This window comes from Nicotiana tabacum, chromosome 16, assembly GCF_000715075.1.
Source record: "Nicotiana tabacum cultivar K326 chromosome 16, ASM71507v2, whole genome shotgun sequence".
Classification (NCBI taxonomy): Eukaryota; Viridiplantae; Streptophyta; class Magnoliopsida; order Solanales; family Solanaceae; genus Nicotiana; species Nicotiana tabacum.
This window is the reverse complement of record NC_134095.1, coordinates 61,789,735-61,810,716: the sequence shown is the minus strand read 5'-3', so window position 1 is coordinate 61,810,716 and position 20,982 is coordinate 61,789,735. Positions and strand designations below refer to the sequence as shown.

Sequence of the window (20,982 nt, the reverse complement as noted above, 5' to 3'; positions counted from 1 at the left end):
CATTATTCACTTTTGTTAGGAAATCTTTCAGAACAACCATTGTATCTAACTTAGAGACAAGTAAGAAATCCAGGTAAACCTAGAATAATCATACACAATAGCAACAAAGAACCTTTTACTGTCATATGTTGGTACCCTATAGGGCCCCCATACATCAAAATATAACAGTTCAAAAGCAGCATTAGAAGTAGTAGTGCTCAGTTTGTAAGGTAACTTTGTTTGCTTGGCTAAAAGGCATACAGTGCAGTGAGTGTGATTGTCTTTCAGGTTACTCAGTGATGTTTACTTCTTGATTACATCTAGAGGTGCATGACCTAGCCTTCTATACCAGATTACACTAGAATCAGAACATTCATTAGCCACACAAGCAAACTTATTCCCAGACTTAGTAGTTTTATTTACATACTTCAACTCAGATAGTTGTTAAGGAGTTTTATTCCTTAGTTGAACTGGATCATGTTGCAGAATACCACTTATTAATGACTTGCCTTGCAGTAGGTACAGTCCCTGATCCTTCTTACCAATACTCTTCACATGACCACTATAAAGATCCTGGAAGATACAGAAGTCAGGAAAAAATGCCACAAGACACTGCAACTCCTTGGTCAGTTTAGACACAGACAACACTTTGTATTTAAATTCTAGTATGTACAGCACATTACTGATATCCTGATATTAAACACACTTGTTTTTTCTATATGTGAAATAGAGGCAACATTTCCTGTAGGCAAGCGAACCTTATTTCCCTTTTGAGATGGAACTGACTGACATGAATTTAGCATCTCTAGTGTGGATATCATATGATTTGAAGCTCCAAAATCTATTATCCAATTATTATTAACATGATTGGATAATAGATCTATCAGTTTACCTGCAGTTTCAGCTCTGGTAGAAGGGGCATTTATCTGCCCCCTTGTTAAGCAGCTGAACTATCTGTTGATATTGCTCCTGAGTAAAGAAAGGAGTTGGTGCTTGTTGCTGAGGCTGAAATCCAATTGGTGAAGTCATTTGCATATGCTAAAATCCAGTTGATGAAGGCACTTGCATTTGCTGCAGGCCACGTATTATTCCTTCTCCTCTGCCCTGTAAACCTCCAAACTGCATCTGAGTGTTTTGCATAGTAGGATTGTAGTTAGGAGCAGTGTTGACATGATTGGCATATGCACCAGAGTTTCCCCTTTTCTTCTTTGTCTTAAAGTTAGACTTAAAGTATTGAGGATATCTTATTAGCTTGAAATAGTTTTCCTTGATGTGTCCTTTGTAGTTACAAAAATCACAAACCACTATCTTCTTCTGAGCTCTAAAATGTCCATTACCAGTAGTTGGATTTTTGTTGCTATACAGAGCAGTGTTTTCAGCAACTTTTGCTACTTGCATTATTTGAGAGAAATTGGCCAGATTCCTTTGGCTTTCCACATCCATAAGTAGAGAGTAGGCCTTGTTAATACTAGGCATTGGTGACATCATCATGATTTGACTTCGAGCTTGAGAATAAGTATCATTCAATCCCATAAAAACTAAGCAACCTATGATATTCAAAGTGCTCAGCATATTTCTTTGACTCTGAACACGGACAACCAGGACAAGGCATGAGTGCATCAAACTCATCCCATAGATCTCTTAATTTCGAGAAATAATCAGCTATATTCATTGTTCCTTGTGTTAATGTATGGATCTCTCTGTGCAAGTACAGAACCCTAGATCCATTCACTTTGTCAAATCTTTCCTTCAGATCTTCCCACACCTTGTGAGCATTGGAGGCGTACACTACACTACTCAATAGCCCTGGGCACATAGCATTCATAATCCAAGAGAGCACTACAGCATTTACCTTCTCCCTTTGCTCGTGGAATTCAGGTTCAAACTTAGATTTTGGGTATCGATCATCTACAAAACCTAGTTTGCTTTTACCTAATAGACCTATTCTCATAGATCAACTCCACATATCATAGTTATTTGAGCCAGTTAGCTGAAGAGAAATGAGTGAGCTACCTGATGTATCAGTTGGTTGAAGGAAAAGAGGATGATTGTGAACAATTGTGGGGAAAATAGTAGGTGCTACTAGTACATTCACATGTCTCGATGTACTCTCGTTTGTTTCGTCTCCAATTGCCATTGACGAAGCTTTCCAGTTGACTAAATTGCAAACCCTAGCTCAGAGGTGTTGCTACTTTCAGACAATTCGGTATAGCTTGACTAAGTCGCAGTAACACACATACACATAATTGAGCAAGGAATTAGATTGAGCTCGTCATCACGAGCTCCGATATCATGTTAGCTTCTATGGCTATGATTAGTAGAGTCTTTTCCAACTTCGTCGTATGATTTCACTCCTCTTTTTCTCTTATGTCAGTTCATTGCCAGTCAGTTGACTCCCCTCCCTCAAAAAATTGTCGAATTTCACGGTTATTCACACGTATATGAGTAATCTCCGACGGCCAGAGAAGAAAGGATTTTTATGAAAGCAGAAGATCTTAAACATTAGTCTATCTTCAAATGCGGGAAAGGTAGACATTCATTTCGATGAGGGCAGATTCCTACACATTAATTTGAATTGATTGATTGGGAAAACTAATTCCGTAGCATTAGAAGCTTAAGTATCTGAAAAGAAGGAGGAATGTGGATGTGGAAAAGAAGAGACGCCCTCTTTAAGGATTAAAAAGAAGGAAATATTATAATATTGCTTATTTCATACCCTTGTTTTTTTGTTTTTTTTTTTTGTGTAGAGTTCCTTGTTTCATTGTAGTAACATATGAATTTTGTTAAGTGATTAAGGTTAACGGTTAAGACCCTGCGCTATAAAGAGGCTAAAGACCTATTCCCCAATATCTATACCAAATCAATAGATGTATGCCTATGTTTGCATATACGTTTATTTTACGGTTAAAATATATATTTTTACATCATTAAACCATTTAACAATGGCAAGTTGATGCATGTATTTTGGTGTAAGCATAAAGAGTTTTATTCAAGGAAAAGAAAAAGAACCATAGCTGACATATAAGGATTGACGTTATTTTATTTTACATATTTTCTTCATAATTCTTATAATTTTAAAATAAGGTTGACGTCATTGCTTTAGACATCTTTGGATTAAAGAGAGTTGATTAAAAAGATGAAAAGGCCAATGGCCTAAACATATGGCATGTCTAATGTAAAAGGTATTTTACGTTTTCTGATGTTGAAGATTATCAAGACTTTATATATTTTCTAGTCAAAAACATGCAATCAATGTCAGAACAAATTAAAGGACTTCCCAAAAAAGTTGCTACACCCAACAGAAAATAGAAGGTTTGCCCCTAATGACAGATCGATTTTACCAGTGTTTGGCATGTCAAAAAGCTCCAGACACTTAACATGAGATGTGGGGTTTGATTTTGACGAAGATGCGAAGATAATCTAATGCGATTTACTTGTCCTTTTCCAACATGTATCTCCAAAGATAATACATTTTGGCTTTTTGTATTTGGTGTTACACTAATTTCTCTTCGTACTTACTTATTTTTCCACATTTTGTGATAGTCATTTTTGGATGAGAAGTAAGTATTTAGGGATGAGTCACAACATTTCATCTTAAATTCTCACTACTAAAATACACCCTTTTTCGACGGAAAAAACCAATCGAATGCGAACGGTACCGACTGAAAATGGTGGGTCGAAAATATTTAGGTCCGTATCAAAAATTGACCTATGCGGCAACATTTAGAAATCAAACCGCGCTCTATACTAGACAACTGATGTTTGTCAGTCTAAGACTTTTAATTTTCTTAAATTTACTCTTCAACCATATTTTTTTCCAAAAACAATCGACCGATTCGGTCGGTTGTTTTTCTAAAAATAAGTTATCTTTTGGTTGGTTTATTAAAATGAGTTCACCGAAGATTTGACCCCAAAAAACGACTGACGTAACGCAGTTTTTTATTTACTCTAAATAGGAAACCGACCAATTCAGTAGGCTTCTTAAAAAATAATTTTTCCGGTATATTATTATCGACTGACTCGATCGAAAAAATAGTTTCTCATATTTTGGAGAAAAAAACCTGACTGACTCGGTTGATTTTGTCAAAAAAAAAAAAAAAAAAAACAAATATTAGTGCAGTAGAACTCTTGATTAGATTTTCGGTCATCTTTTTTCGGATGAGAAAATAGCGTTTTTTTAATAGTGTCTCCTTTCTGAATTAATTAGTGAAAATTAAATATGAAATTAACTCATTTTCTTGGTGAGAGTATATAACGGATTCAGTTAATTGTATGTGATGAATTTTGACAATTATTTTTATCAATGTGCATTTTCATATTTTTGAGACATATCTTCATAATGTACCTGTGAACTCATGATAGATGGTGAATTGACGAGGACGGATCAAAGAAAAAAACGAACAAGCTTCGAAGTTTGCAAGCATCAGATCGAATAGGTGCATGCATATGACATATTAGGCAAATCTAATGTCGAGAAGAAAATTGAAGTAATATATAAGACAAAGCATATATTCACATAATAAGTGTGCCTTTGGGCTTGATCTGGGGACGTAGCTCAAAGAATAATATGTGAAGTTTATCGGATCAAAGCGGACAATACATATATGGTATCAGAATCAGATTTTTATAGTACACTATAATGAAGCAAACCACAGTGAGAACACTAAATCCGAGTATATGTAAGGGTGGGTCAAAGAAAAAGAGTGGCAAACTAAGGGTGGTGTGCACACTTTTAAGCTTAGATATGTCATGACCCAAAAGACAATAATGTGAGATTTGTTGGACTAAAGCGAACAACAAATGTGATAGAACTTAGAATGTGATAGTACCACTAGCATGCATATTAACCATTTTAAACCACAAAGCTTCATAGCCTTAGGTCGAATAATGAAGTGCTGTAAATGTATTTGGATATTTATGACTAAGAAGTCTGCCCAATTTGTTGTATATATATAAAAAGAAAAGACTTTAAAAGTAAAAATGGATTTAAGCTGCTTTATATCAAGGTCAAACTGTGAGATCGTTTCACGTTTGGTTTAATTGTGGGATAGATGAAAGATATGTTACGGTTTGGATTATTCCATCAAAATTAACTATCTCATCTTTCATGTAGAATAGCTAATTTTATTATTTTGATATAAAATTTATTAGGAATCTAATTAATAATACCCATAATCAAAATTCTATCCCGGGATTAATATTCTTATCCGCGCAACCAAGCGACCTCTCTAGAAAAGTTCAAATTTCCTTCCATTTATCCTTTTGACAGAGAGGGTACGTAATGTAACCACTGTAAATAAAAAGCAAATTAAGGAGCAAGGAAAAGTAGTGTATATTACCAATCATCCACATCACATAAAGCCCCAAAAAAAAGGAAAGGCCATTACAATATTTTTAGAAGAAAACAAAAACAGAAAAAAGAAAAGCCACTAGCACTCAAGTTAATAAAAGGACTCTTACAAGAAAATAAAATGAAAATTAAAGTGAGGGGGAAAAAGTGATTGCAAACTGCCAAATCTTTTTACACACGTCATATGTAATTTTGTTTTACTTCCTTAGTTTAATACTAGTAATATATTATCCTACTCAAGCCTTATGTGGAGGGCATTGATAACACTTAGTGAAGAGGCCAAAAGTGTTAATTTGATGTACAAAATTGACCATGCTTGCCCACCCTCCAAATCCAAAACCAACAATGAAGACCCATGCCACCACAAATATGTTGGTACAATACAATCCAACCCACCTTCCCAAGAATGATGGTGGTTGCTCCACAGCATTCTGTCAACCAACAAAAAAGAAAATCCAAATAATTAATGTGAATAAAAACATAATTGAATTAAGAGAAAGAGTATATTTGTTTGTGATATTTGTACCTCTCTAGCGGATGGAGAAGCAAAAGTAACCATGTGTGCCAAGGCAGGAATAATGTAGACAGTGAAGCTAACAAGAAGAGATCCAACAGTAGAATTAATGGGACCGAAGAAGGGGAAAACAATTGCCAAGAACCATATTGGAATAACCACAGGGAGTCTTGCCATTGCTCTCTTGAACAAGCTCTTTGTGTCATGTACTCTGATGAATTTCTCCCATACAAAGTACAAAGGGGTACATGCAAATCCAAATGTAATAAACTGCATGCGCGCGCGCACACATTAATTAATTTAGCATTAATTAATATTTACTAATCAGAAAAAAGAGAATGAAAATTGGTATTGACCTGATGAATAAGCATGAGAACAACAGCAGCGTCTCGAAATCTAGTCCTTGGTAACAAAGCCAAAGCATTGGAGTGGGTGAGAAGTGCATCTCCAAAAGCCCAATAGACGGCACTTGCTGATGGCAGTGTCAGTGTTAGCACATAAATTGTTGCCATCAAATATATAAGCTTAAACTTCTGTGGCTTCCACATTGCGTGCATTATCTCCCTATATATATTACACAAAAAAAGGTAAGTGGAGTAATAAACTACTACTGTTCTGCCGTCCCGCCCCTATATATGTTATACCTTCTCCAGTTCTCCTACATACATTGATACATATATAAATTTACTTTCTTACAGAAAATATCTTATATTTCAAGAAAATGTTATAAAAAGAAAGACTTTATTGACTATTCTTTTTGCAATTTTCTTATTTTTTTATAGTATATTTTTGGAAAATTGGAATGCAAGTGATTATTAAATTCCATGGATTCTCGTCTGTTCAGCCAAATTGCTTTTGATTTTCTGAAGATTTTGAGTCCACATAACCAATTTCTGACTATAATTCCATTACTGATCTGGTATGAAGAAATAACATAACAGTTTTTCCCATATGTAAATTTTCTTTTATATATATAGGATAAGAAAACAGGCACCAGGTTTTCAGGAAACATGCTCCCATTACTGGGAAAGGGATATCTAGCTAAATAATTATAAGCATGTGTTATGTCTTTACTGAGACAAACAAAAGAATGTTATAGGGTAACATACATATATATTATAATATTTATCCACTTGTTAATTGCTAACATATACTTTTGCCCTTTTTAATTTATATATATGGCGGTATTTTACTGGACATAGAATTTAATAAGGAAAAACTTTTGAAACTTGTAGTCTAAATCAAGTCAGCAAAAAATTATATGGTTATAGATCATCTTATTAAGTGTAATTAAAAATTTTAAAATTAAATTATTTTTAAATAAAAAATATAATATTTTTTCTGGGCTGAGTAAAAAGAAAATTAGGACAAATAGAGGAAGTATATCAAATATTAAATACTCACACCGTGACAGCATGGCCACCAAAGGTATAAAGAATGTTTGTAGCACCAGTGAAGTAGAGAACCATTGTGGTTGGTCCTGAGTGCTTCACTCCCTCAACCTTTGACATGTCACAATCAATAAAATTATTATTAGTAAAAGAAAAGCAAGTACTAATCAAATGCCGTTCTAATATTAAATGGTAAATACTAAATCAAGCCAAAACTAAACTTTTGTGCTTCGCATGGGAGGAAAAAAAAAAACAAAAAACTTTATATATATTACTTTTTCTATCTCAAATCCAAAGTCTTGTAATTTAAACTAGAACTTATCTAGTTTTTAATGATTTCGTATATCTAAAGCCCTTCATCTTCTTGTATTCTTTTAATAAATTATAATATTTGTAGTCTACTTTGTTGTTCTAAAAGAATACGCTTTTTATTTTAGGTGTTGAAAATGGTCAAAACTTTGCCTGCAGACACTCAAATAGTTATCACTTTAATTGATTTTTTTTTTGTTGGTTTCATATATATTAAGAGATTCTTCTGGTATTAATTAACAATAAAAATTGATCATATTAACCTTAATTTATTTATTGAAAATACAATAAATACTCTTAGGCTTCGTACTCCAAGGACAACTTTGAAAAAAAGAAGTTAATTCCTTCTTGATATCTGAAAAAAATCAAATATTGTGGACCAAATAAAAAAGGTCAAATATTAATTAAAGTGGACCGAAGGGAGTATTAATTAGTATGACCTTTTTGTTAATAAAAATAATTAAAAGGAAAAAAACATTTTAAAATACCTGTCCATTGAGAAGAGAAGCTATGGTAAGATACCATGCAGTGTAACTTGTCATGAGAAGGCCTATAAATGACCAAATTCTGTAGTTGTGGAATGAAGGAATGAACACAGTTGTAGCACAACAGGCTCCAAATATATAAGTCCAAGTTCTCTTATCAAGATTGTCATTAATATAATATATGTTACTGCAATCAATCAGGAAAAAAAAACGATTAAATAAGAATATTTTATTATACCATTTCTATTTAAATTAAAGAAATACTACATCTGATTATTTATCCATTTACTTTGATCAAATCTTAATTTGAACATGACATATATAAATCATTATTTCACAATATTGAGAAACCCCATGGAAAATACTAGTAAAATTGTCTGATTGATTACCTTGCACATGCAATTAGCTGAATGACTGATCCAAATAGAAGAAAAGTGCAGTTAAAAAAGAGACCAATATTCCTCCAATGCTTTCCTAGTAGTCCGTCAAGAACTTCAAACCACTGCAAAAGTCAGATATGAAGATATATAGAAAGGAAGAAGGACAACTGGAAAATCCAAAGAAAAATAATTCTCTTTAAATGAATTGATGCAAATCTAAGATTATCGGACCAGTAAATTCAAGTATATTTATAAATAAAAATTTCATCTTACGAATATACAACAACAACCCAGTGGAATCCCACAAGTGGAGTATGGGGAGGGTAGTGTGTACGCAGACCTTATCCCTACTCCAAATGAGTAGGGAGGCTGTTTCCGATAGACCCTTGGCTAAAGAAGATGAAAAGAGAATGTGGCACAGTAATATCAGAGTAAGCAAGAAAGAAAGAGATACAACATCAGCAACGTAATAACCAGAAAATTAAGGGAAAGCAATAACAATAAGCAGTAACAAATATGAAAAATAAAATTACCTGAATTACATGGTTTCTGAAGTCAACTTTTTCTCGTTCCTTTCTAGTTCTGTACTCGACGTAGAGAACACTTATAAGATAAGCAGTCCAGCTTCCCATCAACCCATAGAAGAGTTGGAAAATAATTCCAGACATCATTCCCAGTTGTGAAAATGAATATGGCAGTGTAAGTAGCACTTGAGCAACCTAATTTTAATTTTTCATCATCAAAACCGAAAATTTTAAATTCTGAATGCGTGATAAATTTGTTAAACAATAAAAATAACATTAAAAAAAACCTGGTTAGAAGAACAGCTAAACCATGCATCATAAACAGAGCCACCATGCCAGAAAAAATTCGATAATTTGCTTTTGACAGAGTTATTGGAATTGGCTTCTTCTCCTTCTCTCTCCATTTCCAAGTAGTTTCCAGCAATAACAGTCTCAACTTTCTCAGAAGCCATGGCTCTGGACTGTGGGGTGAGACTTGTGAAGTAACAAGAATGGAATGAGATTTTCCCTGGTTATTAATTATATATATAAATAGAAAGGAGAAGGCAGAGATAATTCCTTTCTTTTTTTTTTTGAAAAATTCCCTTTATTTATAGTTGTTTATTCAATTTAGTATTGGAGCAATGATAGGGTTACCCGTGAATGGACCTAACGAAGATGCCTTTACTTAGGGTCTCCTATTAGGCCAACTAAGGATTGAGATTGAACATTATTATTTCAACGCAACTTAGCTGAAAAAGAAGGGGGGGAAAAAAGATAACGGAAAGGGAAAAGCAAAAGAAGAAAATTATACATGGATATTTTTATTTTTTTTGAGAGTGATGGAAATAACCATGAGTTAGTAAAAGAACGAGTATAGTAAGAATTCGACAATATCTTATTCAGTACTCGTTGGCACGATTAATTTAGATTATCACATATGAATTCATTAAAAGTGAATTGCTTCCTACTAAAATTTATTATATTAGTTTGATTCTCATTCAAAAAAAAAAAAAGTTTACAAATTTTTACAAAAGATTAGTGATTGATTGTCGGCTGGACAACGTTTAATGTGGATTAATCTCAAAAAGCTAACTTAGAGGTCACGATTTTAATTTAGAATAAAAGGTTCTTAATTAACGCAATCATTCAGTTTATGCATCATCTGACTGTCCTAATTAACCACCTCACTCCCCCGGTCACAATCATCCACTAACTATTTACCCTTCAAATATCTGCAACTTTAGCAAAAACCTATTGGAAGCAGTGGCGGAGCCACATTCAATGTCAATCGATACTTTTTTATCAGAAAATTACATTGTATTACTAGATAATTTTTTCTGTTTTATGTATATTTACTATACGGTGACTTTTCTAGATTATTCGGTATATCTATTTTTTTATATTTTGACACCTCTTAGTAAAAATTTTGGTTCAGTCGCTGATCGGAAGTGTATATAGCGCCCTTCAGTGGCTCGAGAAAATTGTACGTGACAATTTTTTTGTATGTTAATTTTACAAAACATGGCCTCCTTACAAATCTTGGAACTAAAAGCGGAGCTATATGGTAACATGGCCTCCTTATCGAGAAATTATATTGAGTACATATACATAATAAGGTCAAACAAATTATTCTAATATAAAAATATTTATTATTATGTCCTTTGACATTAGAGAAGGAAATACCATAAGTTTTAGCAAATATACCATTTACCCATTCTCACCAATCTTACAGTGGTATTGTAACAGTACCCTCCTTTCTTTCCAATTCTTTTGTTGGAAAAATGACGTGACACATCAAATATATACTATATTTTATTTATTATTCGTAGCTATATTTTTAGTAAATTTACCATCGTAGTTATATTTGAATTTTATAGCAAACCCATGAAAAATAAGAGATTAATTATTTTGAACTTAAATAAGAGAGCAACAAGCTCTGATAGCTCACTTGGTTCGAGTATCCACTTAATTAGAGGAGGTCTTAAGTTTGACTCTCCGCAAAAGCATTTTATTTTCGTTGCATACGAATAGGGGTGTTCATAAAAATCCGAAAACCAAACCAAACCGACCAAAAAAACTGATACTTTTTAGTTTGGTTTAGTTTTGGTTTTGAAACCTAGAAACCGATCAAATTTGGTTTGGTTTTGGTTTTAATAAGAAAAACGAACCAAACCGAATATAGGAGTAGCTATTTCAAATTTATTATTACATCTATATATATGTATTCTTTTATACAAAATTTCAAAAAATTTATAGTAAATGTTAATCGTTTGCACTTTTAGTACAGGTCTTTACCTTTGCATTCTAGTTTGATTGGTAGTTTTCTTTTGTTAAGTGTAAGAATCTATTTCATGTTAAAAATAATATATTTTTAATCGAGTCCTTAAATTATTCATCACTATTTGATTCAGTTATCATCAATATATGTTGGAAAATAATCGATTCTCAAAGGGCAATTGATTTGATAGTGTTACGTTGAAAATGTGGTCGCCGAAATATGTGTTTGGTAGTGTATGTCTTATATTTAAGAAAAAACCGACAAATAACCGAAAAAATCGGAAAACCGACATAAACCAAATCAAGAAAAATCCGACTTAATTGGTTTGGTTTGGTTCTAATATTTGAAAAACCGATTTACATGATTTGGTTTTTTTTTTAGAAAAAAACCGATCCAAACCGAACAATGAACATCCCTAAATACAAATATAATTGACACAAACTATATTTGTTGAGTGTTGTTTTCTTTGTGGGCCAACAGGTAAGAGTATGGGCCTAACCTCTCATGATCGCACGAGCGGGCTGACCCACCTAAAGCAGTCTCTTTTTCAAGAAGCCCATTTTAGCGATTCAACTTTTTTCTTAATGTTTAAAGAGAGAACTGATTTCATCCGTTGCATTAGAAGAAGGGGACGTTTAATCTTTACGAGATATTTATGTATTTACTATTTCACTCTCAGAGTTGTTTGATACCTTCTATATATTCGTTTCCGCTGATTAATTTATTTTGGCCAAATTAATTATTGCCCAAAAACAATTTTATCATTTTGGGTTCATCAGGGACGAAACTTTTCTCCCTGTTTTCTGTTGAGTGATATAGGATAGTGGCGGGTGTTTAATATTTAATATTGGAAAGGGGAAGGTTTATATTATTAATTAAGCAGAAGAATGGAGTGAATGATTGCATAGAGGAATGGTATTAGTGCTTAAAATGATTAATGCCACACGTGTGACAACTGGCTTTAGAAAAGATCTAAGTGCTTTGGACTTTTTATTAGGACAAAGTTAATCTTTTTGCCTTTAGATGCGTTACAAGCTAATCATGCTCACGGGGAGCAATGAGCAGTCCAATTAATTTTAATGAAATCTGATTTTATTATTATACATACAAATAGAAAAAGGAAAGACCTTACAACTAAAAAGGGATTTCTAATCCTTTATCTCCCGGGGCTCTTGTATGAATGTGAAATATTTTTTGTACCGACTTGTCCTATTTAAAACAATTTGAGATGAATATTGTATTTATTGAAATTAAGAAATATGCTTGTGGAACATAAAGTTGCATGTTTGTTAGTTTGATCAATACACTGAAGCTAGATTTATAATAACAAAATTTGGTTAAAATAGTACGGTCTAGCCAGTTTTCGTACTGATCATTTAAAAATAGCCAGCATTTATCAAGTTATTGAAAAATAGCCACTATTTTGCTGCAACAGAGACCGGTCCAGCATAATATACTGGAGTTCCGTGCACCTGTGTATGAACTTTCAGCATATTATGCTGGATCGGTATACTTTGTTGGCTCCAGTATAATATACTGGAGACTGGAGCACCGGTGCTCCAAATTCCAGTATATTATGTTGGACCGGTATATTATACTGGAACTCCAGTAAATTAACCTGGAGTATTTTCCGGATTTTGAACAGTGTTTTCGTTCAGATTTATCTTTACATGAAAAGTGGCTAAATTTCGATTACTTTTCAAACTGTGACTATTTTTAAATGACCACTTATAAATCTGGCTATTTTTTAATTTCTCCCCAAAATTTGGCAACAGATCGATAAGGCTCGTGACCACGGACTTTTTCACAAGTCCAGCCCACATCTTTGGGGAGCTTAATTATTCTTAAACACAGTTCATAAAGCTCAATATCTAGTGCAAGTCCATATTTTCATGAATGGTTTCTGCGGGTTGGGCTCCAGCCTATGGACTGGCCTAGTTTGGGTCAAGACATGGTCCATTAATAGTAGGATATAGTCATAAGGGATTTTTTCATAAAAAATTTACGTGGTGTCTTATTTGATCAATCCTATTTAACCTATACCAACTTTTTTTAAAAAAAAATTAACCGATATTAAATTTTTGGGTAACTTCAGATACGTTTTTCTCTTCTTTTTCACAATTACTTTCTTCTTTTTTATATTCATTCATGTATCTGGGAGCTTCACTACTGCCTTCTTCTTCTCTATGTTCATGTCCTATATATCTAGGAGGCGTTTGGTTTCTTCTTCTTCTTCTTCTTCTTCTTCTTCTTCTTCTTCTTCTTCCTCCTCCTCCTAGATGCAAACACCATTGTAGGTTGTGCTTAGGGTTCTTCTAGTTGCAAAATAAGTTTGTTAGATTTGTTGTTGCTTTGACAATTTGATGATTCAGGGTTTGTTCTTTATGATATTTAAAAATTGTGTCTCAAAATTGAGTTCATTTGGAGTAGAATTGGATATTGAATCATGTGTTGGATTGTTGAAATTCGAAGGAGAAGTTTGTGTTTCAGAACTTAAGATCCGATTTCTGAAAATGTATTGAAGAGATAGAACTACTTTAAGATACCAATTTTTTGAATTTGCATTGGAAAGATAGAAGAACTTAAGATTTGATTTTTGAAGTTGCATTGAAGCGATAGAACTACTTAAAATACGATTCTTCTGAAGTTCCATTGGAAAGATAGAAAAACTTCATACTGATTCTGAAGTTGCATTGAAGAGATAGAACTACTTAAGATCCATTTTTTGAAGTTGCATTGGAAAGGTAGAAGAACTTCAGATCCCAGTGGATAAATTCTATAAATTTTTGTGCAATGCAGATATAACTTTAATGGCAGCCCCAAAAGTGGATATTTATCAAAATGCCCCTTTTTGTGCATATACAAAATTAAAATAATATTTACCCGATTTAGCGGAGTTTTCCTATTTGTAAATATTAACTAAAGTTTTTTATAAAATATATACAAATCCATCAAAAGCTACAATTTATTTACATCTTGAATATAATTTTTGGTTGCACAGAATCCGGTGAAAAGTTGCAATTATATACAAGTTGTATATAATTTTTTTAATTCGATAAAAAAGCTAAAATTAACATATAACTTATATATAACTTGCATATAATCATATTACTTGTAAATATTTTCCATACAAACAGTTCTTTTATTAAATACTTTGTATGCTTTACTATATGGTGAATATCTCAAGAATACTCCCCCGTCACATCTGTCATCAAACTTACCTTGAGCTTCTTTGTCATTGTCGTGCACAAAATATTTACACCTAAAAGCTTTTAGGTGAGTGATGTTGGGCTTTATTCCTTGAAGAAACTCATAGGTAGTCTTCTCAAGAATGGCTCTGACCATGCACTTGTTTAACAAGTAGCAAGCAGCATTGACCGCCTCAGCCCAGAAACTTTCAAGCAGTCCACTGGCAATCAGCATGGTCCTGCCCATATTTTCCAGATATCTATTCTTTCTTTTCACAATACCATTTTGTTGTGGAGTTCTACGTGTAGAGAAGTTATATTCGATGCAATTCAAGAAATTTAGAGTTTTCAAAATTAGTTCCATGATATGTTCTTATACATGAAACAACACTTCCCAGTTAAAGGTTTCATTAGATGCTAGAAACAAGGTTCATGTGTACCTGGAGAAGTCATCAATAATCACAAACACATACTTTTTTCTTCCCCTGCTCTTAACTCTTATTGGTCCATATAAGTCCATGTGGAGAAGTTCAAGGGGTCGGGAGGTACTAACAACTTTCTTAGATTTAAAAGATGACCTTATATGTTTACCTCTGACATATTCATCACAAACTTTATCAGATGCAAACTCAATTTATGGTAACCCAAGGACCATATCCTTGCCAACTTATTGAGTTGAGACAAACTGACATGCCTCAGTCTTCTATGCCATAGTAGTAGATCATCTTCCACTATACTTAAACATATATTCTCACTCTGAGGAAGAGACATAATATATATCTTGTGACATTGTTATGTCGCTTGCCTTTCAGAACAATTTTATTTGTATTTTGCTTAGTGACAAGTACAGATTGTGGAACTAAACTTTACCTCATTACCTTTATCACACATTTGAGAGATACTGAGTAGATTATGCTTGATTCCCACTACATAGTATACATCTTCTATAGCATGAGAGAGTGATTATTTACCAACTTTACCAATACCTATTATTCGTCCTTTCTTCCAGTTTTCAAAGGAAAAATTCCCTCCTTGGAAGGCTGTCAGTGAGAGAAAATTCTTCTTTTCACTAGTCATATGTCTTGAGGATCCACTTTCTAGATACTACTCCTGATTGTTTCCTCTCACTTTATCCTACAACAAAAATCACAAGCTAGTCTTGGGAACCCATACATGCTTGGGTCCCTTTTTGTTGGAAAGAGGATTAATCAAATCTCTTTTTGCCTAAAGGGAAGAGTATTAAATGTCCTTTTCTTATTTATCTTAATCCATTTAGCTTGAACGGGGGAGTGATTATGGGTTTTTATTCTTTCCCCACATGTTTAAGTAGCCCAAAGTTATTTTTGAACTGAGCATATACTAAAGCAGGGTAATTGTCTCTGAAATGTCCCACCTTCCCACAGTGAGTTCACATCTTATTATCAGAGATTCATACATACTTAGGATCAGACTTAGGTACATGTTTCTAATATCTAATTCCTGATTTTATTAGTGCTGCAATTTTCATTTAGCCAATTCAATGCATCAGAGGATCTATGCCAATTGCTTAGCATAGTCAATTCATACTTTGCCTTTTCAAGGTTTTCTTGTAATACTTTATTCGTACAGTTAGCGTCACACATACTATCTTTAAGCTCTTTCATTTCCTTTTCAAGACTGTTTTGCAGATCACTCATTATTCCATTTCCATTAGCAGAAGCTTGTTGCTTATTATGAGAAGTGAGTTCAAAGACTTGGTTCTTAAGATTCTTGACCTATCCTTCATGATCTGCTTTGTTAGATTCTAGATTTTTAAAATCAAGTTTAACACGTGAAAGGTTGCTTACTAACTAATCATTCCCAACATTAACCTATCCATCTCACTCATCATGGTCAATATTATGGCCATTAGTTATTTTTTAGATATAGCATGGATGGTTTCTTTCAGATTAGAGATACTTACCTGATTTGCTTCATCTTCAGATGTTGAGTAACTTATGGCCATCATTCCGATCACTTCCTCTTTTGTCTTGCTTCTTTCAATTTCCATCAAGGCAACCTCAATGTTTTCATTTTCATAATCAGCCTCCAGAGTCCTCCATATATCATGAGTAAAGATGTAGGAGGACACCTTGTAGAGAACATTCCTTAAAGATTCTTATAGAGCAGATCATTTATTTTAGCATTTTCTAGATTATTTGACGATCCTCAGTATCATATTCCTCCTCTCTTTTGATACTCTTGTTTCCATCACTATCAAGTTTAGTGGGTATAATTGGCCCATGATTGACAATTATCCATAGGTCTAAATCAGTAGCCTGAAGAAACACTTCCATACACATATTCCATTCATCGTAGTAGTATCCATAAAAAGAGGGGGCTTCCAATATGCATTCCTAGTTATACATGGGGTTCAGCTTCAACAGCCTCGTGCGGGTCAATTGCAGCATAAAGACTAATGACCTTATTTCCGTCTCCTCATTTTTGTCATTTCCACTGTCTTCATATGTTGCAAGAAAGGCTTATTTCATGGCCTAGGTGAATCCTTTGCCTAGAATTTTGCCTTTGTTTAGACCTAGCTCTTTCATCTTATCCCTTTTCTCCTTTTCGGCTCTTTCTTTCTTCCATTCAATTTTTCACATCGGAAAATAATTGACCATGTGGTCCAGTTTATTATACTTGTAACACCCATCATAAGAAAACTTGTCAATCTACTTAGGTTTGCCATTGTTTTCTCTTTTAGGTGCATTCTTGGAGTTCTTCATGAACCTTTTGAACTTGACAAACATTGCTAGGTCCAGTTCATCATTGTCAGACTCATCTTCTTCAGACACCTTAAGAACATGTGCCTTATCTCTTTGGTTCCTCATTGCACAGTTCCAACTTTCTCATCTCATGAGTCTTTAAGTTTCCAATTAATTCGTCCAGTGAAATCTTGTCCAACTCCTTTGCTTTCTGAATGGAAGTGACTGTTGATTCCCATGATGTAGGTAGAATCCTTAGAACCTTGCTGACTAGTTCCTCAGAGGTAAATACCTTTTTCTTAATGACTTTAGTTCATTTATTATTATAATGAACCTGGTCATCATCTCCTGAATAGGTTTGGACTCCCTCAAGTGAAGAGCTCATAATTTCTCAAGAGTAAATCAATTTTTGATCTCTTCACTTGATTTGTTCCTTCATGAGCAATTTGAACTTTGAAGTGCATCCCAGATCTCCTTTTCATTAGAGTAGACATATCTTGTTATACTCATCAGGATCAAGTCCACATATGAGAATCTTCTTGGCTTTTGCATTCTTTTCCATCATCCTAAAGTATGTTGCCACAAGCCCAGAAGGGTCTTTGGGAACAGTTTTATCTTTTCTATTTTGTTTATTGGGAATTAGTGGTCCTTGATTACCTATTGTCCATAGTTCATAGTCCCCAGCCATTAGGAAATACTCTATTCTTGCCTTCCACCAACTATAGTATTTTCCGTTAAATAGAGGTGGTCTGCTAGTTGATTGTCCTTCGTTGATTCCAGGTGGAGCACTCATTTCTTTCAAGATCCCTCTAGGTATTAATGATGTTTGAGAGAACTTGCTCTGATACTAATTGTTAATATGAATGCCTTCCTAAATTACTAAAGAAACACTTCCATACGCATATTCCATTCATCGTAGTAGTATCCGTATAAAGAGTGGGTCTTCCAATATGCATTCCTAGTTGTATATTGTTGATACCCAATTTTTTCCTATGTATTTTATATACAAAATAGCATATATATGCATTGTTTCCTTCTCCTCGTCTTTGTCACTTCCACTTTCTTCATATGCTTCTAGAAAGACTTATTTCATGGCCTCAAAGAATCCCCTGCCTAGAATTTTGCCTTTTATAGACCTAGCTCTTTCATCTTATCCCTTTTCTCCTTTTCGGCTCTTTCTTTCTTCCATTCAATTTTTCACATTGGAAAATAATTAACCATGTGGTCCAGTTTATTATACTTGTAACACCCATTATAAGAAGACTTGTCAATCTACTTAGGTTTGCCATTGTTTTCTTTTTTAGGTGTATTCTTGAAGTTCTTCATGAACATTTTGAACTTGGTAAACATTGCTAGGTCCAGTTCATCATTGTCAGACTCATCTTCTTTAGACGCCTTAAGAACCTGTGCCTTATCCCTTTGGTTCCTCCTTGCGCAGTTCCAGCTTTCTCATCGCATGAGTCTTTAAGTTTCCAATCAACTCGTCCAGTGAAATCTTGTCCAACTCCTTTGCTTTCTGAATGGAAGTGACTGTTGATTCCCATGATGTAGGTAGAATCCTTAGAACCTTGCTGACTAGTTACTTAGAGGTAAATACCTTTTCTTAATGACTTTAGTTCATTTATTATTATAATGAACCTGGTCATCATCTCCTGAATAGGTTCGGACTCCCTCAAGTGAAGAGCTCATAATTTCTCAGGAGTAAATCAATTTTTGATCTCTTCACTTGATTTGTTCCTTCATGAGTAATTTGAACTTTGAAGTGCATCCCAGATCTCCTTTGCATTAGAGCAGACATATCTTGTTATACTCATCAGGATCAAGTCCACATATGAGAATCTTCTTGGCCTTTGCATTCTTTTCCATCATCCTAAAGTATGTTGCCACAAGCCCAGAAGGGTCTTTGGGAATAGTTTTATCTTTTCTATTTTGTTTAGTGCGAATTAGTGGTCCTTGATTACCTATTGTCCATAGTTCATAGTCCCCAGCCATTAGAAAATGCTCTATTCTTGCCTTCCACCAACTATAGTATTTTCCGTTAAATAGAGGTGGTCTGCTAGTTGATTGTCCTTCGTTGATTCCAGGTGGAGCACTTATTTCTTCCAATATCTCTCTAGGTATTAATGATGTTTGAGAGAACCTTCTCTGATACTAATTGTTAATATGGGTGCCTTCCTAAATTACTAAAGAAACACTTTCATACGCATATTCCATTCATCGTAGTAGTATCCGTATAAAGAGTGGGTCTTCCAATATGCATTCCTAGTTGTATATTGTTGATACCCAATTTTTTCCTATGTATTTTATATACAAAATAGCATATATATGCATACATAAGCATACCCAAGTGTTTTAGTATTTTTCCGATCTTTTGAAGAATTTTTAAAATCAATTTACTATCCATTTTAGCAGTACTAAATCCATAATTATTCCCAAAATCATCAATTTTGGTGAATAATTTATTTTATTTCCATATTTATACCAAAATATAGTTAATATAATTTTTATATATTTTTACAAATTTATTTGGTATTTAAAAGACTAAATTGCATGCAATTGCAATTATAGCCTATTTTAAGATTAATAGCATTTTATAATTGTAAAATTGGTTCTATATTTTTAAATTGATATTTATATATTATTAATTGTCTCGGTACTTTTAATTTGATTTTAAAATTATTTTTACTAGCTGTCTCCGACCCCTTTTCAACCGCCTTTCACCGGAATTCATGGCTTCTCAGGCCATTGATGGTTGGTACTCACCCCCCTCCACCATCAAACCATGGTTGTTCGAAGTTTTGAGGCCCGACTCCGATGCCTCTCTTCAGATCCTTCTCAGATCTACAGTCCTATGGCTTCTCCGGCCATGCTCCGGCATATTCAAGTATTATAAGCCTGATTCTAACTCATCCGACTCAAGATCGGACCTTCTTCCAAGCTTTTCTTATTTCTAGGGTTTTGCCTAAACCCTAAGCTATTCGAGGTTCTTTCTCTGTTTGTTTGCTTAGATCTGTGTTGTATCTATGCTTTAGTTGACATTTAAAGTATTTTCCTCAAATTTTCTTTTCAAAATCGTTTGTCTTCGATTTAGGGTTTCTGAAAGGTTTTTCAAAAAACATCTTTCTGATTCTTCCTTTTCTTTTTTTTTATGTTTGTTTGTATATATCATGCTCGGGTGACTCCTTTTTACTACGCATGTACTGTCCTTCTACTTTTCTTTTATACATATTACTCATGTGCTCACATGATTATCCTTGTTATATTTTCATTACTCTTCTACTATATGTGCTTACTGTTAAGTTCTTCAATTTTGTTTGCTTTACTGGACTCTGTTCGTGTTCTTGCTAAATATGTTTCATCTACCGCTTCTTAAGTTTGTATCACTTTTTCTTCTGAACTTGTTTAAGTTCTGAGTTTTTCTCAAAACGTGTTCTCCATGCTCTTGACTGTGTATCATGTCTGTTTGTTTCTCATGAGTCTCTGAAAGAGACCTCTAAGCCTGTTATCTGTCCTTTCGTCTCTGCTTCTGATTAAAGTTGAAAACCCTAAGCTTTAGGTTTTGGCAAGTTTTATCTTGGACTAGGGTTCTACTTTGGGACCCTGGACTCTCAGACTCATTATGAGTCTACAAAGTGAACTCGTATCCCTTTGCTTATGATTCTGAACCTTTCTATGTTAGACTCTTTTCTAAGTAACATGACAGTTCCTTCTTGATTCACATATTTGTGTTCTTTATATATGAGAAACTCTGCTTTCAAAAGGTTTTATGAATTCCTCTAATGGGGGTTTGATTGATTGTTATTGATTTTCTTTGATTGAACCTCCTTTACCTTTTTCCGACTTGGTTCATTCGAATTGAACTCAATTTCTGATTTTTAC

General features: G+C 33.7%; 2 protein-coding genes across 2 annotated transcripts; both read right to left on the bottom strand.

Moving 5' to 3' along the window:
- Positions 1-1,498: 1,498 nt before the first annotated feature.
- LOC142170262 (uncharacterized) lies at positions 1,499-1,930 on the bottom strand. Its single transcript, XM_075232129.1, has one exon. It carries the CDS (start codon positions 1,928-1,930, stop codon positions 1,499-1,501), a length of 432 nt encoding a protein of 143 aa, XP_075088230.1.
- Positions 1,931-5,294: 3,364 nt separating this feature from the next.
- On the bottom strand, positions 5,295-9,494 carry LOC107782580 (auxin transporter-like protein 3). The gene is made up of 8 exons (XM_075232871.1): positions 9,220-9,494; positions 8,942-9,127; positions 8,418-8,530; positions 8,032-8,215; positions 7,248-7,345; positions 6,200-6,407; positions 5,856-6,113; positions 5,295-5,760 (listed from the first exon to the last, which is right to left on the bottom strand). The coding sequence occupies exons 1-8, from the start codon at positions 9,382-9,384 to the stop codon at positions 5,566-5,568; spliced, it is 1,407 nt and encodes a 468-aa protein (XP_075088972.1). The 5' UTR covers positions 9,385-9,494; the 3' UTR covers positions 5,295-5,565.
- Positions 9,495-20,982: the final 11,488 nt, after the last annotated feature.